The sequence below is a fragment of the Chenopodium album genome, chromosome 21, assembly GCF_948465745.1.
Source record: "Chenopodium album chromosome 21, dcCheAlbu1.1, whole genome shotgun sequence".
NCBI classification, from domain to species: domain Eukaryota; kingdom Viridiplantae; phylum Streptophyta; class Magnoliopsida; order Caryophyllales; family Amaranthaceae; genus Chenopodium; species Chenopodium album.
In genome coordinates, this window is record NC_137854.1 from 71,593 (window position 1) to 99,513 (window position 27,921).

Here is a 27,921-nt window from a genome sequence, read left to right on the forward strand (position 1 = left end):
GACATCATTTTTTGTGGTCCCCATCGAAAATGATGTCATCAAATTCTTATTAAGACTCACTAAAACTTGTACAAATTTAACACTTTAGCCCTAAGACTTAAATATTTGACATATTATATGTAGAAAAGTGTAAAAAAAAAAAGGATAATAAAAATAAAAGTGAAGTGGGTGAAGTGGGTCCCAATCTCAAGTCTTAAGTTGAGTCTTGAAATTTCAAGACTCTACTTAAGACATGCTTGAGATTTTTGAAGAAAAATGGAAAAAGTCTTAAGTATAAATCTTAAGACTCAAAATGATGATGTCACCCCAACTTGCTCTTACCATGGCATGCATGACTATTGAGTCTTTAACTCATTTTTTTTTTTATGCTACATATGGGTTGGGATAGTATATTTGTTGAGACACAATTTTGATCATTTCCCTTTAAATATTACGAGTAGTAAAGTAAATACTCCCTTCGTTTTTAAATATTTCTCCATTTCTCTATAGGCGGAGTTTTAGGAAAAATCGGAGAAAAATAATAAAAACATTAAAGTGGTGGGATTAGTGAAACGTAAATTGGACGTGAGATAATCCAAAGGTAATATATTGGGTCTCACTAGTTGAGAGAAATGAATTGAATATTTTAAAGTTTTTCAAATAAGAAAATTAAACAAATATTTAAAAACGGTCGGAAAAAAAAAAGTAAAACAAGTATTTAAAAATGAAAGGAGTACTCCCTCCGTGTTTTAATAAATGTTACACTTACCAAATTCGGTCGTGTTTTAATAAGTGTTACACATCCATTTTTGACAAAAAGCTACATTAAAAATACTAAACCCGCTACTACTTTTTTTTTATTATTATTATTATATCTTTTATCTCACATTCATTACTTTTCAATAAACTATTAACCTCACTATCTTTTTTTTATAATTTTTTAATACTCCAACTATTTCACTTACCTCTTATTTTTATTTAAGTCAATTAAATCGGTCAAACTATAACACTTAAAAAAAACACGGAGAGAGTAATAAAATATAAATGATTTGTCAAAAATAAATACAGAGTATTGAGTAAATAATATACGAAGGGAGTAAATAATTTACCCTTAAAATAATCTATTGGGTCTCGACCAGGTGCTCGTTTTTTGGGGTTCGGCTTGTATGTTTGAGCCAAGGTGATTGTGGAAAGGTGAGGTTGTTAGACTTGGTCTGTATTCTGAAACCTAACTAAAGGCTAAAGCTTTAATCGTACTGCTACAGTGCTACTATTAGTTTCTGGGAAAAAAAAAAAAACCCTAAAGGAGAAAGATAGGACGGCGAAATCGTGGGTTGTTGGAGATGGAATCGGGTGGAAGAAGATGGATGGCGGTGTTGTTGGTGTTGGTGTTGGTGTTGGGTGAGTTATCTCTGTCATCTTGTTACCTAAACCCCCGTCTGCTGCACAGATCTTCTGGCGGAAACAATTACTTGACCACACAAGAACACTGGTTCAATCAGACCCTTGATCACTTCTCCCCTTATGTATGTATCACTTTCTAATTTTAATTTAGACATGAATAATCGAATGTTTTATATAATTTACAAGTAATTGCAGGAGCATCGTGAATTCGAGCAGAGGTACTTTGAGTTTCTGGACTACTTCCGTGCCCCAGATGGACCCATTTTCTTGAAAATTTGTGGTGAATCTTCTTGTAACGGAATTGCCAATGACTATCTAAGCGTGGGTTACTTTACTTGTTTGTTTGTTTAGTTTACTGCTACACATCACATCACAATCTTGGTGTATTCATAATCATGGGATGTTCTTGACTCCAGGTCCTAGCTAGGAAGTTCGGCGCTGCTATCGTTTCCCCTGAGCATCGCTACTATGGAAAAAGCTCTCCCTTCAAATTACATACTACTCAAAATCTTAAATTTCTTTCTTCTAAGCAGGCACTTTTTGATTTGGCTGCTTTCCGCCAATTTTATCAGGTGAGAATTACCATGTATGTGTTATCCATGTGCACTCTTTCTTCCTAGCTCTCATCATACTCCCTTGTCAATGTATGTGTTTGTTAAGGATCTTCTTTTGTCTAGTATAACTTCACCAATGTATCTATATTCATTAATTTTAATTTTATTGTCTTTCTTAAGGAATCCCTCAACCAAAAGTTTAATAGATCAAATGTTGAAAATCCCTGGTTTGTGTTCGGTATCTCCTACTCTGGAGCTCTTAGTGCTTGGTTCCGCCTAAAGTTTCCTCATTTGACTTGTGGAAGTCTTGCAAGTTCTGCTGTGGTTCTTGCTGTATACAACTTCACTGAGTTTGATAAGCAGGTGGGTGATCTTGGTTTGTGTTTCATCAATCTCTGTGGGTCCTTAGTTCACCACTCTCGTTTAGTGGTGCTTGTTTTTCGTGAGCCTGCATAAAGTTATAATTCACTTCCATCTGTGTCTATACTGCAGATAGGTGCCTCAGCTGGCCCAGAATGTAAAGCTGCTTTGCAACAAGTTACACAGCTTGTTGAACAAGGGTTGACCTCAAACCAGAAGGCACTAAAGTCAGCCTTTGGGGCTTCTGAGGTTTGATCTTATACTGTTCTTCACAACGGATTTAATTATGCATTTAGGAATTATGTTTCACTATGTCATTTATTTATCACCTGTATCTGGGCTTGTTATTATTGGTTTTATTTAAAGCTTCTCCTATATCTTCGTGTAGCTAACAATTGATGGGGACTTCCTGTATTTTCTGGCTGATGCTGCAGTTACTGCTGTAAGTTCACACTAACCTATTAAATACTGGTATTTTTCCCAGTCATTCTTTGTCACTGGCTCACTACTTTTATAATCCCACAGTTTCAGTATGGAAATCCTGACAAGTTGTGCTCTCCTCTTGTTGAAGCAAAGAAAGCAGGTCAAGATTTAGTGGTATGCCCACCTCCTCATATTTTTCATTGATGCATATCTGGTGCTCCATTCCTAATATCATCTAAGCTGCTATATTATGTATATCTTTGAGTATCAGGGATGGACTCTGGTCATTTTTAGATGCTTCTTTTTGTTGCATTTCAGTATTATTTGATTTATTTCTGAGATTCTGCTATATTAAGCTGGAGTCCTTTATGCAGGATGCTTATGCCTCATATGTGAAAGACAACTTTGGCTCTAGTGTTGAAACTTATAATCAAGAGCACTTGAAGAACGTTGCATCTGGTGGTTCTGATAGATTGTGGTGGTTCCAAGTGTGCAGTGAAGTTGCATATTTCCAGGTAGCACCTGCAAACGATAGCATTCGATCATCTAAAGTCGACACGAGGTTTGCTTTCTTTTTTACCTCCCTCTCTTGCTCTTTCATGTAACTGCATGCTCCATTTCAAAACTCTTCTTATTCATCTGCTATGACGCACCAAAATAGAGAAAATATGGACAAAAATGATGTATTAAGGGAACAAGAAGATGATTAGTGAAGAACAAGATAGATATGACTGAAATAATGCCAACTACAGCCTTGCTAATTTGCGAGAGAAATGGCACTCTCCCAAAGCTACAACTGATAACTTATCTCATATTTAACATAAATCCCCTCCTCCTAATCTTCTATTTTATAGAAGTTCTTCCCTAACTACCTAGCTTATTTCCCAAGATACCCATAACTAAATAATAAAGATGCTACCTAAAGTGCTCCTCCCCCTTACATCAGTTCATTGTATCATCATTTTTGCATGGTTATATTTACAGATACCATTTAGACCTATGCAAGAATGTCTTTGGAGATGGTGTTTACCCTGAAGTTGATGAGACTAATTTGTACTATGGAGGCACAAAGATAGCTGGTTTGTACACTTTCCTTTTGTCTTTCTCAATGATATAACTATTACATAGGGCCTCCTCTCTGGATCTGACTTTTCACAGAAATGCTTCTGTTTTGTAACTTGTAAAGGTTTGTGTTTTGTGCCTCTCATGTGCAAAGAGTTGCTTAGATTCCATGTTGAAAGCTTTGGCCTACTTGAAAGAACTCTGGCCTGGATATTGGGAATCTGATTTATAGTAATAGGATAATAGAGAAAATTACTGTTTTTTGCTCTTTCATTGACAGGTACCAAGATAGTATTTACAAATGGCTCACAAGACCCCTGGCGACATGCATCCAAACAGACTTCATCTCCTAATAGTGAGTAACCTTTATGATACTGCCTTTTTAGATAACTGTTTTTGTATTAAAAAAACAGAAGGAAAAAAAAAAAGAAAAAAACATTTTTGGTAAGTCATTCTTCTGAAACGATGCACCAGACATGAGTGTTGTAAAAGCAAGTCTTACTTGTATTATAAGTTTTACTGTAATCAAACATCTGTAGTGAAATTTGTTTATTGAAAATTGGGCGGTTAATTGGAATATCCTGATAAAGGGACCAGGGAATCACATTCAAAAGTGATGGATATTGGGATAGAGCTTGTTCACCACCATGTTTTTTTTCTTTTCCCCTGCTGATGTATGTGTTGTCAACTTGTCACTTCTTACAGTGCCTTCTTATGTTGTCACTTGTCACAATTGCGGTCATGGGACTGACTTGCGGGGCTGCCCTCAATCACCATTGAGTATTGAAGGTGCGTACATGTTGCACAAATATGCTATATTTTTCTACTCTTTTTGGAGGCATGGATTTCATCATCTAAGAATGATATTTCATATGTAGCTTCATGTTTTAAGATCTAAAAAAGTACATTAGGGGCTTTATATATGAGTTGGGATTCATTTTAGTATATATTCAAAAGCCTGTACAGAAAATGAGGCTGTGTTTAGGAAATTAATCTCACTGAAGTACCTGTTTTTAGAGACCTACAGGAAAATTGAAATTAGGTTTCAATCTTCCCTTTCTGAATTGAAAATTCTAAACATCAGGAGGAATGATAAGATGTTTCTGTTGGATGTGTTCTACTTGAAGTTCTCACTCTTAATTTTATTACTAGATGAATCCTGTGCAATGCACGGTTTGTTTGAATTTTTTTTAAATATATATTTTTTTAATTTATGTGCTAAAATTGGTTATACATTTAGATAAAATTCTTAATATCAAAAGATAATATTTTATTTTTAACTAATTTAAATTTATAAATCTCATTCGCCAATTTTGCTTATATGACATTTGAATTATTTAATTATAAAAGATTTTAATAATCACTTATTTAATTGGCTACTACTAAACTTTATAATCCTACATGGCGCATTAAGAAAATTAGATCTCATGTGGCTCTCTAAAAACTCGGGAAAAACTCCCCTTCATATATATATATATTAGATTGGTATGCTCTTACTCAACACACTCTCAAATGTTTTGACTCAGGTGATGACAAGAAATGTAGCTCTCCTGATGCTGTCAACAAAGTGAGACAACAGGTAACAGAGCACATAGATCTTTGGTTGTCTGAGTGCCAAAATACTGCTAGGGGTTGGAGTTCTGTGTAATGGGGATGCTTATAAATCTGGAAACACTTGTATTTAACCTGTCAAATATATGTGCTATATATCCGTCCTTAGCTATTGTTGGGCATAGTTGTTGCTCTTATACATGACTACTTGTACAGTAGTGTGGAGTAATATATATAATATTTTTACTAAATGATGAAGGCACACCATATAGGGGTTGGGGTGTGGGTAGAGGAAATCCCCTCAAAGTGTGTTTAGTAGGAATTGACCCGGGTCTCATTAAATGTACTCTTTGACGAGGTCACTGTTTATGTACTTCTATATCTCATGGATGTACTCCATAATTTACTTCATAATGTAATTTAATGTTAATAATTTAAGGCCTTGTTTGTTTTAAATTGAAGTGAAACTTTAATTTTGATCTCTCAGTTGTTTGATTATACGAATGAAGCTTTGTTCTCTTGTTTCTTAACTGATGATTGGGAGCTGAACTTTTAATATTTCAACTAAGAGTATTAGTAACTTCATTCCAAAAGCACATGGTAAAAAAATGTAGAAAATAGAAATGGTATTGCACTCCTGTTTTCACTTGGGATTGGCAGCTTTTGGTATCGCCCATTCAGCACAAGTAAATATTGCTTTTGGACCAGTTTAGTAAGTGTATTTCTTGACGAACATTCCCTGCTTGGCCTCTTCGGACTCTTTCCTGAGCTGAGCGAGGGAGTTGGACTTGCCCGGAGAAGCAAGGCCTCTTGAGCGGCCTGCACATTCTCAGGCCTTCCTCCCCATGTTTTGAGGCAGGTATATTGGAGGGCTTATGCATAGGAAAGCGGCACATGCCATGGGTTTGGAGCTTGGTTCATTGCGTTCAAGTTAAGGGGTGCTTAAACTTCAGATTGCCCCCCAGATAAAAACTGAATCACAAATACAAGCATTAAGTAATGTTAATTTGAAACCTTAATTTGTTAGGTTTAATGTGAGCTAAGTTTTGGAGTTCTCTTTAGAAAATTTAAACATCAAGTTTTAGCAACCACCTTTAATTGTGTAACAATTTTATATACGGATTAATTTATATGCACACTTCCTAACTTTGATTCTAAATAACCAAATCCCAGAAGCTTTGTTTAAAATATATAGTTAGCTGGGTGGGTGAAGGTTGATTGAAACAAGGGAAACTTACCATGATTCCAGGGACAACAGGGGGACTTTGTTGGCGGAGGAGGCGGAGAGTGTAGTCAGCAACCTTCCGAGGAGTGGCCTGCTCCTTGCAGTCAGCACTAGGAGTAACCATGCTGGGCTTAAAAAGGATACGAGTACCTTCGAACATTTTGTTCTCCTTTGAGGCTACTATAACTCACCTAATTGGTGTTTGACAACTTGGATCATCTTTGCTTAAATTACTTAGATATGACATGGCATTCACTTAACTTGGATAAACCTCTTTTAATTTTTCGAAAAGGGTTTTTTCAGTGTATTTTGTATAATTACAAGACCAAGCACAGACATCACAAGGTATCTTAATTAAGACATGATGATGAATGGTGGACTAGGGCAGAAAAGAGCTGGCTTCAAGCACCAAATAGGCCTCCTGAATTCTTTTGGACCTCTGGAAGCACCTTGATTCATAATTTTGCTAGGTTAAAAAATGCTCTCCGAAAGCCAAATATCAAGACTATATACACGAATTTAGACCAATTTTGAAGATTTCGGGATTCAGTGTCGAAAAATCACGGGATTAAAAGGGATGCATCTCAGGGTATATAATATTGTTAGGAACCATATACGTTTTGTTAGTCGATTACATAAAAGCCCGTGGCAGCTCGAGTCAATGAAAGGAAACGTATACGTAAACGGTTAAATCTATAGTTAAAGGCAAAGTGGCAGTTCCAACCACCCAAATTGCCTCTCTCTAATCCATGGGATAAGAAAAAAAAAATCTAAAATTGTACAAAACTAAAGTTTATAATCCACGCTTTTAGACTAATTTTGAAAATTCTGGGATCCGGTGTCGAAAACTCTTTGGATGGTAGGGAATGCACCCCGAGGTCATTCATATAATGTTGTTTGAAACCATATATATGATTACTACTCATACACTTAAAAGCATATTATGGCCTTGAGATAATTAAGGGATGTGTGAACGTTAACAACTAAATTGACAATTTAAAGGCTAATCGGACGACTCCAATCACCCAAATGCCCCCAAGGTATTTTGGGGTCAATGGGAAGAACCGATACCTCTTCTCTTTTTGGGTCCTAAAAGAGTAAAATATGGTCCAAAATTGAAGGCTATACACAAAATGAGACAAATTTAGGATGTTTCATGTTCTAGTGTCAAAAATTCTCGAGATTGTAGGGGACGCTTCTCGGGGTCATATAATATTGTTTGAAATTGTATATGAAGTCGATCAAATAAAATCTCACGGTGGCGTTGAATGATAATGAAGGGATGTGTAGCTTAATGGCAAAGCGGGCGAATCTAACCACCTAAACCTAAATGGACTCCCAGAGTGTTGTGGGATCCATTGGTCCATGAAAGCACCTCAACTTGTTTCCTTTCCAAATTCAAAAAAGGTAAAAAAAATTATCCAAAGCCGAATGCTATAGTCCACATTTTCAAGCCAATTTTGGAAGTGATAATTGGAACTTTAACTAGTCTAACAATACGTAGATAAAGTTTTGAGAATGAGTTTAACTAGTCTAATACCCATACCCCTTATTTCACCAACCTTTCCCATCTTTAGGGGCTTTTCCCCAACTTTCCCTGTTTCCCTTATTACCGTTTTTCTTATGGGTAATGCTATATGTGGCCCTAAAGGCTATATATAAGCATTAATACATTCTTGAAAATTGTATAAAATTAAAAATTCGTGACAAAAACACGTGTAAATCAGTATAAGTAGTGTTTATATTTTTATGATTTCTTAACTTTGTACGATTTTCTACCGTGTATTTAATGCTTATATGTAACGCCAAGGACTATGTATAACATTTTTCCTTTTTATTATTATCTTTTTTATACCGTATGTATAGTGCACATAAAACACTGGAGTGCTTGACGGGAAATACGATGAAATCACTTGGACATTTGCTTGAAATATAATCTTCTTAGATCATACGATACGATATGAAAATTATTGTTAAATTCAGATTACTTGTACCACCTTTTACTGCGGAAAACTTCCAACTCTGGTTTACCTCACATGACAGCAGAAAATTAGGGAAAATAATATGTAGAGCTGAAGATCTTCAAACTAACTCTGAATACAATTATTACAGAATCTTAGCAACTTGTAATGTTTTGTTGCTGTTAAGAAAACAAAGAAATCTGTCACACAAATTAGAGAATGGAAAAACACCCCATTTACATACAAGTTGTAGAGGCCAAAATTGACATCTATGCATTCGCTTAATACGAGTCACAAATAATAATTGGTTCACATCAATCAGTTCATATGAACTATGAGGATGCTGTGGGTTACATGTAGATAATTCCAACGGAAAAGAACAGCACAAGCCACAAAACACATCTTTGATAAACCTATAATAACATTTAAGCTTGGGGAAAAGGCTTGACCTAATTAACAGTAAATCATTTCAATAGAATAATAAACACTCTTCTATAGATACTCTCTCTAAATTCCTTACATCTACTGAAATTTAGTGTTCGCGTATAACAAATCTAATGGAAAAATCAGGATAGTGAAATCACTAAAGGCAGACAAATAGTGTGCAGCTGGCAAAAACTCAGAGCTGAGAATATTATTTCAGATATGTAGAAGCAACCCAGAGAAGCACATAACTTAGCAAAGAAGTGGTCACTTCCAAACTCGTCGGTCCTTTTAGTATAGGCGGAACAACAGATACCATCAGAAAGGTACCCAAGAGCCATGAGAAAATAAATGCTCCCCCCCTGCACAAGGGAAAGCAACTGTCAGGACTCAATTTAGAGTAACAATTGACTGATCTTATAAAGCAAAGAGATTGCAATCTACTTAGGTTCCATAAACCTAAAGAGGCTATTGCTCAGGCTTGCTACATGGAGGTGGTGGAGCTGGACTGAAGAAGTTGAGCACGAGAAATGGACTGAATATGAGTAGCATATGGCTGGGTATATGTGGTGTGTAGATTAAATAATTATTAATGTATTATTGTGCTTAGAAGGCAAGTCATATTTTGTTAAAACTTCAGGTAGGTGATGGTTTATTTTCTTCTTTTTTTTTTTTTTTTTTTTTTTTTTTGGCATTTCAAACATCCTAAATTTATACAAGTGCATCAATTCTGGACAGAGGGAGCATAAGAGCAACATTGTACAATGTTCAAATTAAAATAAGCCCACAACTCAATCAGTCATATGCTTTCTTGTGGAAGAATCAATCAATGCAAGGTTGACTCAGCTTACTATAATCTCCCAAAAATCTATGTAGTGTCATATTCTTGCTTATGGAGGTCAGGTAAACAAAACAAGTGAAATATAGCTATTGAATGTGCCAATAGAAAACAATCAATTGATGTCCAGATTGATACTTAGATAAGCTTCTGCTAAAAAATCCTCTTCCTAGTGTATATTTAATTTCATTGTTCGGCTAGATTTCAAGCCTAGGCAGTCAAAGTGGGAAGAAGACAAGAAAAATATACTAAATCAAGCATTTTAACACGTCAAGCTAATCAATTTATAATTATATCAAACAAAAGGACCAAGTTCACTTTAAGATTAAAGAAGGAAAGGGAAAAGGCTGAAAGCATGACGGTGACACTAGAGACGTAAATGAAAGGTTAGAAGCATTAGAGAAAACTAAACAGCACTTACCCATAAAGTGCAGCTCGGATTTTGCTTTTCAGCCTGCTATATATGAAGTATATGGTTGCCACTAGAGAAAGGGCAACCTGAAGTGTAGGCCCTTCTTCAGTAGGAAAGAGGACGGTTAGAACTCCAAGCAACAAGAACACAACAGACGTTATCACAATGAATTTGCTATCTGAAGGAGTGCGGAACCTGCTCATCACCGCCTGCACATAACGGGACTGAGTCACATCCTTTACCTTTTTTTTAATATTCAACTTTGGTTTCTTTCGGTCATAAAATTTCTGCATGATTATTTTATCATGGGCCGCTTCAATTGCATCTACACTTGGTTTGTGCCCAGCGTATCTTTGTATTAGAAAGTTCCTTGCTGCCTGAATTTCTTCCTCAGATGCATCAGCGCTTATACCAAGTCGTTTGTATGGGTCTTTAATGTTGATTCTTGGAAAGACATCTGCATGAAGTGATGATGTCAAAACAACATTTCTAAGGAGTTTAAAGTATAGTCTTAACACCACCTCCAATAACTTAATGCAATTAATAATACCTAGGGTCAGACAATCTTTAAAGATTGAATCAACAACCAAAACTACATTTAGAATCGGAATTGATACAGAGGAACTTCTGAGTTCTGACACATGGCATAAAATCATTCAGAGTTTCAGACCAGAGCTTAAGATCATTGCCATGCTCAAGCATCATCTTTGTTTTATCACATTTATACTATTATAAGAATGAAAGGATGTAATCATTTGTATCCCTCTGTAGGAAAGTCTCCATTGTCTCTCCCAAATCTACTTAGAAAATCATTCAAGGTATACACATAATTGGCCAAATAGGCAACTCATTCCTTTGCAATGTATGTTTCTAAAGTATCTAAGTGACGCTTTTATTTATTAATGAATGTCTAATCTGTAATCCGTATAATTAGTCAATACATGTAAATTATTTAATACGGAGTTATAAAGTTGTTAAATGTAAATTCCTGATTGAAATGACTTGCATCGTCCTCTTTTCTGATGAGGTAAATTGTTTATTACTAAGAGTGTGTCAACTTTTATAGTACTAAACGGTATCTGATTTATATGATTATGTGTCATATTCTTCTCTTGATTATAACTTAAACAGCTAGCTTGGTTCTAAAAATGGTTTGAAAGGAAAGGAGGAGTGAGAGTGAAGCAGGAAGAAACTAGCATTTCTTTTGTTTGGCTTAATTAGTGGGTACTAAAAAAATACGAAAAGTGGGTAGAACCACAAAACAAACAAACAAAAACAAAAAAAAATAAACCAAAGAGAAATGAAGAATGTGATAGACTGCCCAAGTCACCCCAAAATTTGTTCATGGCGGATTTTGAGAAGCGTGAAATCTTTAAATTAATACCCTTTAGCATAAATCTATGGTTGAGGAAGCAAGAGGCCCACAAAATGGCCTCCTTTGCAAGAAGTAGAGATAGATGACAGTAGGCTTCCCCCTTTTTTTTCTATACAATAAATATGTGTTACTTGTCTCAATTGGTGCATATAAACTATAAAAGAATGAACATATAAAGTTAGTCATTTCTTTCCTTTTGTTTCTTTTTCATCACGTTGCGATGGATCGTGATATTTATGGACCGAATCACTCCATAAAGGTTGGAGTTATAACTCAGCTGTTGCATAAAATGAAATAAAATGAACAGCTTTCAGGCAGATACTAAAGAGACACAATACTATCAATAGTCTATCATTATAAGAAAAGGATATAGAATCATGTATATACAAGAATGGAAGTATTGAGTCCAAATGAGTGTTGAGAATTATGACGATATATAATAAATAAATAAACTACAACCAATTATGAATTATAATAACTAATTTACTGGTTGCTATACATGTATGAAGTGGTTTTGTGCAAGGGCACAGTGCATCTATGTTGGCAAATTAAGTGCCCATGCTGGCCGCTAGAATAAGAGAATTGTACTACAAAGAGCCATATCTCCCTTGATACTTAGCCAAATCACGTAAAACTACTCCTTAGAAAGCTTTCAGCTAAGTTTTCAACTCCAAGTGATGAGTAAGGAGTGGAATAAAAGGATATAGCCCTGAATAGTTGAAACCTAGCATTGATTTCTCTGTTTGCAATACTATGCTTGTAACATCCAAAGAACAATGTCATGCAACCTAAGTGGCCTTGTTATAGCCTAAAAATCTCTAAAACATAAAGCTAGAACCTCCCTAAAGAAGTAACATAGCATAGGTTTCTACAATCCAATTATTGTTCCAAGTCATGCAGGTTGTTTCTTACTCTTAATGCGGATTTCACATTCATAAATTGAATTCCATGCAAAGGCACTAGCATTGATTACCAAAACTAATTCAAAATACAAGAATGAATGTGAAATGCTAAACCTCAGCTAATACTGCAACCCGGAGAATGTCATGTTTCCAAGAAAAAGAATTAGCTTAAAAGTAGAAGAAATACCAGATTGGCTGTTAAAAGCATCACCAAAAGAAGCATCCATAGCACATTTGATCAGCTGAGTCTGAGGCCGATGATATCTGCTCTTGAGTTGAGCAAACAGATTACTGCAAACTCAGGCAGGGTGTATATATTATTTATTATTATTATTAGAACAGTCCATGTTTTTTTAATTAAAAAAAAAAAGCAAAGGATAATTAATCAGACAATACCCTTGAAATGGTTTGAAAGTATTAGACATCCTAATCTGAGTAAAGGCACAAAGTCGGGCATCCAAGGGTCTCGAGGAGCGAGCAGGAAAGCGAATACAACAACCCGAAGGAGTACCAGCTATACCCGAAACTGACATCTCTACGAATCTGCAAATTCACAACTACAGTAATTTATAAATGCATTGTAATCAAACTTAGGTATATCTCTTTCCCAATTTCAGATTAATCAAATTGGGGCAAAATCATGAAATACTACTTACAGGAGAGAGAGAGAGAGAGAGAGAGAGAAGAGAGAGAGAGAGAGAGAGGAAACCCTTGCTTCTTACTTGTTTCTGCCAAATTCCGAGCGCAATTGCACAACGGATAGCCCCAGACTCACAACCGCCTTGGCCGTACTACACACAAATAGGGAAAATGCTTTTTTTCTTTTTTTTTTTTTAAAAAAATAATTTGACTAATACTTGAACCCGAAACATCATTCCGAGAGACCCAGGTTCGAATCCCGGCAACGGAATATTTGTTTTTGCATTATTATTTCTTTACCTTTGTAGGCAATAATTCTTTTTCTTTTCTTTTTTTTATTCAGAAGATTTTTAGGCAATAATTCTTATAAATCTACAATTCCATAAAGGTTGATGAGTATAGTTGTATTTGTTATGCCATCATTATTCATTTTGTATACGAGCAAGGTAAAGAAATGGAGTAGATACAAACGTACATACACGCATGCTCTCATCAATTTTCATGATTAAAACCAACGCAATTCGCATGCCAAATTGTCGATTGAAGACGTTACCAATTAATCTTCCTGCGTGCATGCCCTCTTTTTACCATTTAATGCAATTTCTATCTTCCACTGAAAATGCAAGTTCAAGAGGTGTCATACTTGTTCGTTGCTTAGCTGTACGTAGTGTGAAGTGTGAAGGCAATTGGTAATTGGTATGATACAAATTCCAAATTAGTGGGCACAACAGTACCCACATATATACCAAGTATATCATATTATTACCCAGAAACTATCACATGCGTGAGTTTTCTATACTAGATGACATTTTTTGCATTGGGGACTCTGACCTTACCCTGTCCTACTTACTCTGCTATAATACAACCAATTTCATACACTGCCTCTATAATATCCTTGTGTCTTATCTCTACCTCTCATTTATGCTTCATTCAGCCCTTTAACCTGTCTTTACAATTTAATCTCAAGCTAAGGATACTGATTAATCCTCGGTCTGTTCATTGATGCCTTGTATTACTATTAGACAATATTATTGTAACCATAATGCAGGAGTGAGGTTATACATATTCATCACTTCAGCGTTTCATCGCTCGAATCACTAAGCACTGCAAAAACCAAAAACACTTTATTAAACAAAAAACAAATTTCTCAAAGTCAATACTGCATGTAGCCGAAGTAGGGCCTGTAGGATGGCAAGGTCCATATAGTTGTGTTGGAAAATGGTCTAAATCGGAGCTGACTTATTCACCATTTTCAAACCCCTCTATTATGGACATTGTTAAATAGGGCTACTTACACTTTCATAACATGCCCTCAATATAACCAGTCATTCAGTCCCCCTTTTTTCACAAAATCCTATTTTCTTGTATCAACAACTCGATGAGTATGATAGTACTCAAACTACTGCTGCTAGCTTCATTTCTCCAATGTGTTCGTACTGATTATTCCTTGGCCAATGCTAACCAAAATGTATCCACTCTCAAGTTGAGATTTGTTGAGAAAGACTTCTTTCAATGGGTTAACCACATTGGCTCCAAGACCAATTTCAAGTCTAACAAGCACAATACCAAATTCCAACAGCATAAACAAAAAACAAAGACTAAATCAAAGCCTTGCAAAACTATCAAAGTCAGAAAACACCCAACACCATCATCAAAGCATTTTCCTAGTGTGCAGAAGGCTATCAAGTCACTCCCAATCCTTAACTCGTGTCGAGTGGTCATATCTATTGGTCCAGGAACATACAGGTTAGTGCTTCATTACAAGCCTTATCTCTACCTCTATAAAACCTTACTGTAGTATAGTATTCTATTAAGATACTGTTACACAGTTGTCAAGGAGATTATGATACCAAAACCTTGATTTATATTTTGCTTCTGATGTAATTATTATTGAGTACATTACAATGCGATAAGCTAATACTAATTGTAGACCTTGTGATTCCTCATAGGGAAAAGGTGGAGGTTCCTGTAACAATGGCTTATATAACAATTAAGGGAGCAGGTGCAGACAAGACCATAATTGAGTGGGATGACACAGCTGATAGGTTAGGGCAGAGTAGGCAGCCATTAGGAACTTATGGCTCTGCTACTTTTGCGGTCAATTCCCCCTACTTCATCGCCAAGAATATCACTTTCAAGGTCAGTATTATGATGCTACGATTTCAAATTACTACGAGTAATAATTAAAGCTTAAATTAATATATTTTGCTTGTATGCTACAATGTTTGCTTTTCTTGTGTCTAGAGAGCTGGTAGCTGATATGATTTGATACATAAATGATATAAGTTGTTTGAGGAAAGAATCACTCAACTTTTACAATTAATGATACTTAAACAATTTGATTAAATCATCATCCGTCATTATGTTGTGGCAGACACCATAAAATTGAAACATCAAGTGAATAATTTCTGCTCTAAAATTTAAATGCTCACAATCCATTATTAGTGTTGAGTATTGTAACTCAGGTACCACAACTGAATGAAGAGTATACATTAAATTGGAGTATGGTGACCTTTTATGGATGGTTGTCCATTGTCAAAACAGATACGTGTATCCAAGTGAGATACTAGCTTTGTTTCAACAGGTCCTAAAGGTGAATTTGTTTATTTCTTTATAAACAGAACGTTGCACCATTGCCGCCAACAGGAGCACTAGGGAAGCAAGCAGTGGCACTGAGGATTTCAGCAGACAAAGCAGCATTTATAGGGTGCAAATTTATAGGGACACAGGATACTCTGTATGATCACATCGGAAGGCATTACTTCAGGGAATGCTACATCCAAGGGTCTGTGGATTTTGTGTTTGGTAATGGACGCTCACTCTATGATGCCTGCCATTTGCATGCCGTGTCCAATAATTATGGAGCTCTTACTGCCCAAAAGAGAGAGAGCTTCTTGGAGGAAACAGGGTTTTCTTTTCTGAATTGCAAGGTCACCGGATCAGGTGCACTTTACCTTGGCAGGGCTTGGGGTACCTTCTCCAGGGTTGTCTTCGCGTACACTTACATGGACAAGATTATTGCCCCTGGGGGCTGGTATGATTGGGGTGACAAAAACAGGGATATGTATGCCTCTTCCTATGAACTCCATTGCCATTAAATATATTAATAATAGAAAGTGCTAATTAAAATTAAACACTGTCATGCCACATGACATTCACGACAGTCCTGAATCCATCATGACTGTTGTCTCTTAGGACCTTCCAAAATGTAATGCAGTATATATAACAAGAAGTTAATGAGTAGCTCATGTATTCAACTAACTAATTAATCGTTGGTGGTGGTTGCAGGACAGTATTTTATGGTCAATACAAGTGCTCAGGACCAGGAGCTAACTACGGAGGAAGGGTAGCGTGGTCAAGGGAGCTGACTTCACAAGAAGCTCAACCATTTATTTCCTATGATTTCATTGATGGCTATGAATGGCTTAGGAACCTAATTTGATATGGATTTGAGAACCACTGGTTATCCTCTTCATCAGTCTGTCGGCTCCTGCTACATTGTAATTTGATGTTTATCCTTTCTCATTCATTATAAAGTTGCGTGCACTTGATATCACAATTAGTCTCCTTGTGGCTAAAAACAGTAGAGCTGTGGGCTACTGGGCTGAACAGTGAACACAATACAGAAACCAGAGAAAAATGTCCAGGATACCCAAAATTAACAATTATTTAGGAAAAATAAAAGGCAACGACGTATCAAATACAATTATCGGGATAGTTGTATACAGATCACGATTTGGATTTCTGAAACAGAAACTAGGTATACAACATGAACTGTAAACAGCCATAACATTGGTTACAGAAGGAGCTGGGCAATATATGCCCCTCTGATAAGAATTAGGTATGTACACTGAGTTGATGGATTACATATTTGCTTCTAAGAAATTTCATTCAGTAAAAGTAGAACTGTACATGATACAGTGTGACTGTACATTTAACTTTGTGTTCACTAGCTTCCTGACATTTCAACTAGGAAAAAGCAGGCAGGCATGAGCAAGTTTAGATATGGCTTTAAACTTCCACTCCCTTCCTGCAGACAATGCAAGTGCCCAAGAATAAATTAACTTGAAACAATTGGAAAACAATATTAACTAATAGTCTAGTATTAATATGTTGTTAACTAACAAGTCAAAAGCAACTGTAGCAATATGGGGTAAGACCATAAGATGATAGATTGAAAGGTTGAAGTATGAAAACTTTTATCTACATGCACTACCGTAATTTCAACAACTTGGGCTTCACAAATATAGTTAACGGTAAGTATACAATAGTTGATCAATAGTCAACGTTCTGAAGCTAGAAGTAGACAGTACGATGTTGACGAATGTGACAAGGAAATGCACAATTAAACTCCAATAAGTGGGGTCCAATATTGCAGTAGCAAAGATAATTAAATAATTTGAGATCAAAGAACCATACACACTTTAGCAACGGCTGCATCACACCATCAATATGACCACTTTCCAAACCCTGCACACAATCATTATTATCATTACGGCTTGAAAGATTCAACAAATGATATTTTAAAAAAACCAGAAGACAGGAAGCAGATAGACACTGACTGATAATGAGTAATATTAATCATCATACATTTATCATGACTGAAACAGAGTCACCGTGGCAATATAACCATTCTTCATGACCTACACCACAAGTCCAAACTCACATAAGAAGCTCTAGGATAAGCAAAAATCAGCAAAGTTCCAAACCACGAAACTCACCTCAAATGCAACATTTTGATAACCATATACAAAGGTAGATCCAAACGGATTGTTTGTAGAACCTTGAGTTTGAATCGCAGCACGACCACAATCGCCAAGAATTTCCTAGAGGCCAGAAGAAGCTGCATACAGTTAAATAGTAACAACAGATGCTCCAAGCAGTCCTAAGTAAACAAGTAGCGACAGAATAAAAAGAAGCCACAGAAAAAGCAAAGCAATCATCGAGATACCCCCCCCCCCAGTTCACACTTTTTACAATTTCACTTTCCAATTGGAGATTGTCTTCTCACTCTGATACTACATTCATCCATATATGTCAACAAGAAAACAAGCATTTAAATGCACACATCTACTTGAGATGGAATCAGAGGATCATACACAGGCAACAGACCATTTCCAATTCAACTAAAAATATTACCTTCACTTGTTCCCACTTAGTGCTTGCAGTAATGCAGTGCTTTGAGCTACTTTCATCTGGAAAAGATCCCACAACTACACACAACATAAGATACACCGGATAAGAAATTAAGAACTATTGCATATGCATTAAAACAAATTCCCACAAAAAAGTAATACTTACAGTCGGATGAATAAATAACAAAATTACACTTTATGTACGAGTTAAAATCGGGATGCCCAGGGTAATTTGTGTGCAGAACAAACTTTTTGATTTTATGAGTCTGAAATTTTGACAACAAATCAAAGAAGTGTCAATGTAAAATATGCATTCACAATAGGCCAAACAGGAGGTTGACAAGAAGCACACCTGCCCATCAAATAATATGTCCAAGCCACGCGTGAAATAATTATAGAAGTAATCTCCACAAAGGGTTGTTCGTGGACGTGGATCTGAGGCCGAATGAATCACCATCTGATCAACCTGAGCAGGCACGTAACATGTGCAATCATTCAGCAATTGAAAAGAAAGTAAAATCTGTATGCTTTTATGAGGGGGAAAATGACAAAAGTACAGAAATATTGATAACTAATCATAACCACTCAATACAAGACAAAATAAATAAACAGTTTAAGGAATCTAAAACCACTTTCCCTATTCCATGGAACTCTAAGTCTTCAGTTCTTCACCTTACCTGTATCTTTTTTATATACAGCTATACACTTCCAATAAAAAATCACATCTGTCCCACTAATCACAATTATTTCATTTAGTTCATTCTTATGACGTTTTCAGCTCATGTTTAATTTCTCAGTATAGCAACATTACACGTTTATAAACTTTGTAAATAATTCTACAAAAGTAACAATATGTGCTGGGAGTAATTTCCAAAAAAAAAAAAGAAGCATAGAATAATTAGTACCTGCTTCTGATGTATTCCACAAGGGCGCCCTAATTCAGTCCAAACATCCTGCAAACTCAATAATTAATTACAGATCCCCAGTAGCAGCATCAGAGGGTTAAAAGCAATGCCATTTACTCATTTAAAAATAGAGAAGACAAGCAGTACAAAGTTTCAAATAAGATTCCAATGCCATTTTTTAGAAATGACTGAAATTAACCCTTCTATACCTTGAATTGTAATAGCCATATCTTCCAAGCATATATTTTTTAGTATGCTTATTAACAATGTGATATGAATTTCTTTTATTATTACCAGTAAGTTGCCAGTATATCATGAGATCAGCCAGACCAAATAAATATAACATTCTCGCATAAGGCTCAATGAAAAGATAAACATAAAAGCTGAATGCACATGAATTACTGTAATTATAAAAGGGGAAAATCAAATAAATACCTGTGGGGATGCACCAAAAGGTACATGCTGACCACCAATTGAAAACCATAATTCCTCTCCTAACTGAAAACACATGCAAAACAGAATCAAAATTCTGTGACTATACCTCTATTGCAAGAAATTATAAACTTTTAAAGAAAAAATCAAATTGATTGCAGAATTCTGCTTCTCTAACTGCCATTTAGACACCTTTGAGGGGAAGTGCACAAACACCCATCAGAATAAAAATAAAATTATAAAAAATAATTATTGAAAAAAAAACAAAACAAAACAAAACAACATATAAGCTAGTAACAAGATGTACAATCACACACTTCATAAGTCAGAATCCGAACCTTCACATGCACTTCTTCCATGTAGAGGCTACCAACAGGCAGAGGAGGAACAGTAGCCTTGTCCATTAGTGATCCAACTCCTACCTTCTTGCCCAATGAACTATCATATATGCAGACACGGCAAGTAACTGGAGTAGTACCATCAGGAAATTCAAGTGGCAATTCCGCTGATGTATAACAATATGGGGATGAGAACAAATGATATGGTAAACTAAAAGATTCATTTAAGGACACACATAGAGTATGCTACCTTGCCCATCATTGCAACAATCTGTGTACTGTGCAGGAATAGGAAAAGCAAACGACAAACCCTGCAAAATTCCAAAGCGAACAGCTAAGCAATCTAGCACAAGTAGCTCCATGTGGAAGGATCCAAGAACAATGATATATCTCCAGAAAACTTACTGGATATAAAAGATTATAAATGCCTCTTTCTTTATCATAAATCCCTGGATATGTAGGACCAAAAAGCTGATATACAGCTACAAAGGTGGCAAGAGTGGTCTGTCCTCTGAAAGTAGATAATTTTGACAATAAGTATTTAACACAGTTACATGAAAGAAGGGGGAGTGACAGCATCACTGAGACTCACCCAATCAGAGAGGTGGCATACCGCATCTGAAGCCTTTTGACATCATAAATTTCAATAAGGCGCAACCTCTACAAAACAAAATTGAGGGTAATACAACAAAAATCATGTGGGATATTATGTTTAGCATTCAAAAGAAACACAGAGCACGTCCAACAAAACAAAGCAATGGCATACTTAACTAAAGAGACCAACCCCATTATTCCCAAAAAGTAAAATCTGAGATAAAATCTTGTTAAAGGAAGCATGGTCATCTATGATAATAGGAAGCAAGTCCAAGCACAAAAATCAGCATATACAAGTTCATGCATTCAGCCAACCCAATATTGCCTTGTGCAGTCTTCTTTCTTTTTGTTTGTATTCCTGCCAGCTGTTGGCAGTTGCTTAGCAAGAATTATTTATAGTTTGTTGTTTTACCTAGGTGATATTCCAGGGAATGTCCGATAAAATGGTTAGTGAAATATTGTGATGATAGCCACACTATATAAGGTACTAGAGTATAGGTTGAAAATCAGATTGATGAAATGAATAAAACTGTAGCAAACTTTCTCTAATCTCTGAACCCTTGAATATCATACTTAAATTTTGCAAATAATAGTTACCATAGATTCGATAAGGCTACTAGTCCCATAATACCAACCATAGACACATCACTTTCCCTTCTCATTTCTATTCTCTTTCAGAATCTATATTATCATTAGCATTTATTATCTAATGATATTAAATCTTTGTCATAAATTACGGCAAAACAAGACTAGGCATGCAGTAGACATCAATAGCACTCTGTATTTTCTTTTTTAGGGAAGCTCACGGGGGTATCTGATTACAAAACAAGAAAGAATCCATGAAGATAACTCTTTCATCCAACAGAAAACGAGGATTTGTGACATGAGCAGTAAGTAAGGATCATAAGGATGCTGAAAAACCAGATGTGGACACTTGTAATGATATGGTAATCTCTTGGAAATTTTCATCCGGATCTGAAATTATTAAGAGATCCATCATTTTTAATTTACTATGGCAAGAGTTATGTTAATGGATCTATAGAGACTAGAGACTGGTATGAATGCTTGGAAAATGGAAGGCCTATAAACGAATACCACGTATTTCAATATTACGAGTGTGGTATGGAGGGAACTACAGTGATAAGTAATATCTATTGAGTGTCGCAGGTGATGTACTGGGTTTTAATTATTAGTAATATCTTGTGTAATAATGAAAATTTGACACCATAGAGTGATAAGTAATTGGTTGATATTTGAAGCAAAAAAACTATAAGAAGTTTTGGAATAAAAAAATTTGATACAGAAGTTCGGGCATAGCATTCTATACACTAATAGACAGAACTAAGACTATACTCCCTCTGTCCCACAAAAAACTTCTCATTCCTTAAAGGTGCATAGTTTTAAGAGAATATTGATGGTAGGGTTAATATTGCTTTTCAATTGAGATAAGAGAAAGTAGAGACCATAATGCTTTAATGGAAGAGAGAGGAGATGAATAAAGAAGAAGAAAAAATTGTATAAAAGAAAGTGGACCCAGTCCAAGGGAAATAAGGGACGTTTTGTGAGACAAGCATTTCAATAGAAATAAAAAAATTTGTAGGATAGGAATTATTATTCGAAACCAAGCTTGTCTATAAAAACATGAGAGCATTTGGATGTCATGCCTATAAGCAAGAAAATCACATAGATAAACATGATGGAAGGGGAGTGGCATGCATATTTTTGGGTTATCCACTCAAACACGCTGCTTCATCTCATGTTCATCATAAGGCATGTGAATTCTATGCGTAAGTGTAGTAGTGTACCCAAATGCACTCGGCTCATGGACCCTAAAACTGGTGAGTGATGCACAATGCAATATAGAACACAGGATGCACTTGGTGAATATCATATTTCTTTTTGTTGGCATTCCTGCTAATCTGCTGCTGAGAATACGAATTCTATTTTGTCCTTCTGTGTTGCGGTCCTAGGTGAGGTCTCCCAGGGAATGTAAGCTTAATGAATAATTGTGATGATAGTCACACGATACAAATTGGTATAGTATAGGTTGTTAATCAGATTGATGAAAATAAATGGACAATTCTGCTTCTATAACCAACTGGAAACACATATGTAAATAGCATGATCAAACAAAATACATGTAATGAAAATTGGAGAATATGGAAAAATGAAGTGAAACCTGAGACCAAGGGTCAAAACGGAGATGGAAGCCGTGATCTGGAAAGCTAATGACCGTATCCAACTTTAAGGGTTCCTGCAGTGAGAGTTACCCAACTGTAGTGAGTTGAAGAATACAAAATTAAAAGCAGGCATGAGATAGCATAGAAAAATATAGAGATAATTAGATAATATATACTAATACTAACAGTGAGCGCATCTAAAAAGATAATCCCCTCTTTGTGAAAACAATAATGACATACGATACAGAGATGTCGCATACTCATCAAATTTCAATCAGGCATGAGTTGACCAAGACTTAGATTTACATATTGAAAAACATCAAACCTCCATCAATACATTTTGGATTGAAAATAAACAAACCTCGTCAAAATACTTGACGTGCACGACATCATAGATATTAGGCTGTTGTTCAATTTGCGCAAAGGCTTCACAAATGGGCATTCCTGGGAATGAAAAAAATTGGAAAAAACCTAAGGCGAAAATCCCTGAATTGATGAGCAAATAAAGACGATTAAAGATAGAACCTAAAGTAAAAGGGCCGATGCCGAGGCCGGGACGAAGATCGAGGGCGATGGCGCCCATGGCAGTGCCTTCACAGCGGCGTCGAGCTCTCTCCCTCTGCTGCGGATGTTGATGTTGATGTTGATGTTGATGTGGATGTTGCTGTGGCGGTTGCTGTTGCTGTTGCTGTTGCAACATTTCTTCTTCCGGATAAATTGAAATTCTTTCCTTTTTCTATTTCTCAATTCTCTCTCCGAGACGTCCGGTGATGGGGAGTTTTGTAGAGGGGAGATCCAACTTTTATTTAACTTGTGCAGGATATCTTTAGGCTTTTTTTTTAAGAGAGAGAGAAAGTCGAGAACATAAGAATTAATTTCTCTTTTTTTTTTATATGTTTCTTTGGCTCAATTGGGTTGACATTGTTTCACCGCATTTCCTACCTGCCACCGGAAGGTCCAATTTCGGAGTAGTGATAGACCACTACCAGGTATGGGTTCGTTGGGCCCATACCAGGGGCAAAAATGTAATCTCACGTATTACTTACTCATGCTGTAAAATGTAGTCTCTTGCCTCTCAATAACAATATTTTAATTAATAATAACATTATAAAAACCAAGAATAACAGTACACAAACCAATAATAACAGTATAGAAATTAATAATAACCGAGCACCGACAAAAAATTAGCGGCGTTAATTTCGACCGAACTCAGCGATTTCCGACATTGAACTCACCGTTTTAAATGGCTAGCCATAAGTTTGTGTCTCTCGTTTTTGGGTTATGTTTTTTTGGGTGGTTTCCGGTGATATTTAATGAAGGTAGTTACGTGTTTTTGTATTTCAACCAAGGTAGTAGCTGGTGGGGTGGGCTTCTTGCTGTCGGTGGTGAAGTGTGGTGGGCGGAGGCTTGGGCGGCAATGGGAGCTATCCATGGAGGTGGGGGAAAGGGTTTAAAGAAGGAAGAAGATGAAGGAGAAAGGGAAAAGAAAAAAAAAAAATTGTGGTATTGGATAGTATTACCCATACCATGGTAGTGGGTAATACGTACTCCCAATTTCGTGGTTACTCCTCCAAATAAAAAAAAATTAAACCGACGTAAGTAAGGATTTTATTTACATTAATCACACTGATCTGCGCGTGGTTGTCATGAATTTTCAACTTAATTTCATTTTTAAAAGTATATTTAATGTTTATATCTAAGGCTATACATATTATTACCCTATCATTTGTTCTTTCGTACCCTTTTTTTTTTTTTAAGGGAATCTTCATTTGTACAGTTGTACTCCATACCTTTTATAGTTTAATGTTGCTTTAAAATCATGTGAGGTCATAACAATCATTATATTTTCAAATACGATCATTCTAACTCCATGTTAAAAATCTTCCTACTTAATGCAACATATTCCCACAACAGTACGTATGAGAGATACCTTATTGTGCAAGATAATTTACGCTTGTGATTTTGATGAGAATGAAACTTTACATGCTTATATTTATTACAATTAACTTCTCTTGACATTCCAAAAAGTGGATACATTATTCAAACAAACAAACAAAAAGGTTGAGAGACGATATATAAGTTGTTATTCAATTTGTCATAATTACTTGTTTTTCAAGATAATATTTACGATTTACCATTACTTTGAGTCAAAAGCTCTTCATATCAAACATTTGAATTACTAATTTAATAATAAAGTGGATTTATTTTATTTTGTCAAAGAAAAGGGTAATGTTTTATAATAATGTATTGAAAATAAATACTAATACTACATCAACGGCGTTACTTTTAAAGGAATGGTGCCACGTGACACTCTTTAATGTATACAACACCACAGGGCCGGCTATTAGGCTGTGCAAACAGCCCAATAGCACAGGGCCTAACAATTTTTGGGGCCCCAAAAGTATGACAAACAAGCATAGTATAATTATGAATCAACGCCTACAAAATCATGTTATTTTACTTGGCATAGTTAGTATAAGCTCGTTAGGAGATTGCTATGGACCACGGATCGATTCTCGCTGCCTATTGATTTTTTTTTTTTTTCTTTTTCTTCTAAGTATTACTGCGTATGAGTTTCATCAAAATTTTTAGGCTGTTTTTTCTTTTTTCTTTTTTTTTTTTTTCCAAAATTTGAATAGTTACCTCTACATAATTTAATGTAAAAGTGTCTTATATAATATTCGTATGAATTAGAGTACTTCAAATATTATTTGTGACTTAAGAAAATAGCATAGGGCCCCCAAAATGTTTAGGACGGCCCTGCAACACCATGTCACAATGTCATGTCACTATTCAAAGTACACGTGACACGTACGTAAGCTTGCAACTTCATTTAACAAAATAAATAAATTATAATTTGATATAGATTCGAACTCGCAACCTCTAACAAATAAAGATTATACACTTAACATCTCAACCACTATTATTAGTGTTTTAAATTTCACATGACATGATTAACATTGTGTATTCCTGTCAAATTAGAGGATATTTAATTTATTTATTCTTCACAAGATTAGAAAATAAATACATATGATGTTTATTTTGAGTACTCATAACAATGTTACTATTTTTATGAGTATTAATGAAAGAAAGTTGAGTTTCCGCTGCAAAGTATTGGTTTATTTTAGTAAGTTTGAGTAGTCTTGCGTAATCACGCAGCGGTAATACACCCAAGTCTATCTCTACGGTATAATTATACGTATTATACTGGTATTTCCGTAGAGGAAGATTTGGGGGTGTTACACAAACAGTCGAACATAATTATCAAATTAAAGAAGTAAAGTACAAATTAGTAATCTTAGGCATCGCCCGGGACACCCACTAGTTGTACATTAATCAAATCACAGTAATAACTTGTATAGTACTACTTCATTAATTCTTTCCCTCGTGATGTGAAGGTTTGTTGATGATTATTTTTTTTTATATCTTTAAATAAAAATTAACTCATAGTATAATGAATAAAGGGCTAATAAGTATTGGAATTCAAAGAGACAATAGTATTAAAGATGTATGGTTTTTTTTTTTTTGGATAAGTTATTTAGAAAACATAATGAAACTTGAATTGTATTGTTTGGGTTTTTTTTAATGACATATATGTAAATAAATTGCTTAGGGCTTGTTTGGCATCATTTTTGGTTTTCAGTTTCCTATTTTTTTGAAAACTAAAAACCAAAAACAGGAAACAAGAAAAAGGTGTTTCCACTTTTCTGTTGTCAGTTTTCGAAATTATCATGATTTTAATAAGTCTAAATAATTTTTGATTCATTATGTGACATATATAATATACTTTTAAAAAACAAAAAACCAAAAAACAGAAAACCACAACGATGCCAAACGAACCCTTAAATGTTTGTGTTTTGACAATTAAGATGTATTTTTTGTACTTTTTCTACGGCTAACAATTAGTTCATCTATTTTGATGTCGTGAAAATAAGAAAAGAAGTAGTTTATTGGAGCCAATAAGAAGAGAGAAAGCTTGGAAGCAGCTTCAATGAAGTCTCACAATTAGAAGCTCACGAGCAGATTTAATGGAGAAAGCAATGGAGGAGGGAAAGCTCGTTTATCTTTTGGGGTTAACCATACCCTTTATTTCTTATTCTTTTTTTTTGTGGGGCTTTCGTTTGTCGTAAACAATGGTGATTGGTGAAGCCTCCATTGAAGCAACTTGAAGAAGGAGAAGAAGATCAGTGAGAATCAAAAGAAGAAGCAGGAGGAGAAGATGACGATGGTCGAACAAGTTTACGGTCATCTAATGAGAGTACACCGTGAATTACAAAGATAACGTTCAGTATATAGGGAAATTACAAATTTACCCTTTAACAAAGGAAAACTTTTGTATACACCCGGTTTACACTAATATTATTGTACATCAAGCAGTACAAGGGTAACTTTTACCTAATTTTAGGGTAACTTTTTGCCTTTTTTGGGTAACTTTAAACATAATACAATTTTTATATAAATATACAACAAGAAAAGTTTTATAATGGTAATTTAATTACATTCATCACTAATAATTGATTTTTAGTCATTTAAAACGTTATTCCTTACTAATAAAGCGTAGATAATTTTTATTTGTATTGGGTTACTTTTATGCATATTAGGTAACTTCTATTCATTTCAAGGGTAACTCTGGATCACTTTAGCCTATCTTTACAATGGATGTACAATAATTATTGTACACCCGATTTTTTAAAAATTTGTGTTTAACAAACACCTAAATTTTCTCATGGAGAGCAACGAGACACCATCGTTTGAGATGAATGGTTAGAAAAAGTTGCCCTAAAAAAAATGGTTAGAAAAAGTTATTTCCTTTTTTTTTAAAAAAAGGGAAAAAAAAAGCAAGGTAAGAAAAAGAGGATGAGAAAGGACATCATTTGGAAGACGGAAAGAAAAAGGAAAGGGAGGTGCATAAGCAATTAAGCATAATACGGAATATTAGTATGCAGGAGTAATTCCACTAAAAAAAGTCCACGTACGCCAATTTGCATATGCAACAAAGCAAAAATGAAACACTGATCACGTGCCTTTAAAATCTCTGAAACCTCAAGCAGAACCCAAGCCAAAGCCCCAAACCATGGTCCATGCCTGTAGAGTTTGATTAAGTTTAATTGAAGATTAAATAAAAAAAAAAAAAAGGAAATTAAAGTTGAGTGATCCATCCTTTGGTCTGAAGTTCCTACCTTGAAAACGACCAAAAACAACGCGCACCATTGTGATTGACCTGATTGT

General features: G+C 35.3%; 4 protein-coding genes across 12 annotated transcripts; 2 read left to right on the forward strand and 2 right to left on the reverse strand.

Moving 5' to 3' along the window:
- Positions 1-1,203: 1,203 nt before the first annotated feature.
- On the forward strand, positions 1,204-5,771 carry LOC145601769 (putative serine protease EDA2). Its single transcript, XM_081657837.1, has 12 exons — positions 1,204-1,505; positions 1,579-1,704; positions 1,800-1,955; positions 2,118-2,300; positions 2,430-2,546; positions 2,686-2,739; positions 2,823-2,894; positions 3,095-3,282; positions 3,705-3,799; positions 4,063-4,137; positions 4,488-4,571; positions 5,309-5,771. Exons 1-12 carry the CDS (start codon positions 1,323-1,325, stop codon positions 5,428-5,430), a joined length of 1,455 nt encoding a protein of 484 aa, XP_081513963.1. The 5' UTR covers positions 1,204-1,322; the 3' UTR covers positions 5,431-5,771.
- Positions 5,772-8,739: 2,968 nt separating this feature from the next.
- LOC145602274 (protein CHAPERONE-LIKE PROTEIN OF POR1, chloroplastic-like) lies at positions 8,740-13,328 on the reverse strand. Of its 3 annotated transcripts, none has more exons than XM_081658457.1 (5): positions 13,192-13,328; positions 12,866-13,012; positions 12,657-12,760; positions 10,202-10,649; positions 8,740-9,304 (listed from the first exon to the last, which is right to left on the reverse strand). In XM_081658457.1, the coding sequence occupies exons 2-5, from the start codon at positions 13,000-13,002 to the stop codon at positions 9,154-9,156; spliced, it is 840 nt and encodes a 279-aa protein (XP_081514583.1). In that variant the 5' UTR covers positions 13,003-13,012; positions 13,192-13,328; the 3' UTR covers positions 8,740-9,153. The 3 variants fall into 3 exon arrangements, with proteins under 3 accessions (XP_081514583.1, XP_081514584.1, XP_081514582.1); XM_081658458.1 differs by having other exon boundaries at positions 12,657-12,733; positions 12,866-13,026; positions 13,192-13,306; XM_081658456.1 differs by having other exon boundaries at positions 12,866-13,026; positions 13,192-13,305.
- A 694-nt stretch (positions 13,329-14,022) lies between these two features.
- LOC145600938 (putative pectinesterase 53) lies at positions 14,023-16,720 on the forward strand. Of its 2 annotated transcripts, none has more exons than XM_081656817.1 (4): positions 14,023-14,854; positions 15,058-15,247; positions 15,730-16,172; positions 16,397-16,720. In XM_081656817.1, the coding sequence occupies exons 1-4, from the start codon at positions 14,487-14,489 to the stop codon at positions 16,548-16,550; spliced, it is 1,155 nt and encodes a 384-aa protein (XP_081512943.1). In that variant the 5' UTR covers positions 14,023-14,486; the 3' UTR covers positions 16,551-16,720. The 2 variants fall into 2 exon arrangements, with proteins under 2 accessions (XP_081512943.1, XP_081512944.1); XM_081656818.1 differs by having other exon boundaries at positions 16,402-16,530.
- Positions 16,721-16,789: 69 nt separating this feature from the next.
- On the reverse strand, positions 16,790-23,561 carry LOC145600937 (PHAF1 protein At3g51130-like). 6 transcript variants are annotated; one of them, XM_081656813.1, is made up of 16 exons: positions 23,218-23,561; positions 23,054-23,136; positions 22,692-22,766; positions 20,511-20,578; positions 20,324-20,429; positions 20,169-20,229; positions 19,919-20,085; positions 19,584-19,646; positions 19,149-19,196; positions 18,596-18,709; positions 18,410-18,509; positions 18,248-18,321; positions 17,830-17,934; positions 17,699-17,751; positions 17,532-17,578; positions 16,790-17,134 (listed from the first exon to the last, which is right to left on the reverse strand). In XM_081656813.1, the coding sequence occupies exons 1-14, from the start codon at positions 23,390-23,392 to the stop codon at positions 17,704-17,706; spliced, it is 1,287 nt and encodes a 428-aa protein (XP_081512939.1). In that variant the 5' UTR covers positions 23,393-23,561; the 3' UTR covers positions 16,790-17,134; positions 17,532-17,578; positions 17,699-17,703. The 6 variants fall into 6 exon arrangements, with proteins under 6 accessions (XP_081512939.1, XP_081512937.1, XP_081512940.1 ...); XM_081656811.1 differs by having other exon boundaries at positions 16,790-17,138; XM_081656814.1 differs by having other exon boundaries at positions 17,528-17,578.
- Between the last annotated feature and the right edge of the window lie 4,360 nt (positions 23,562-27,921).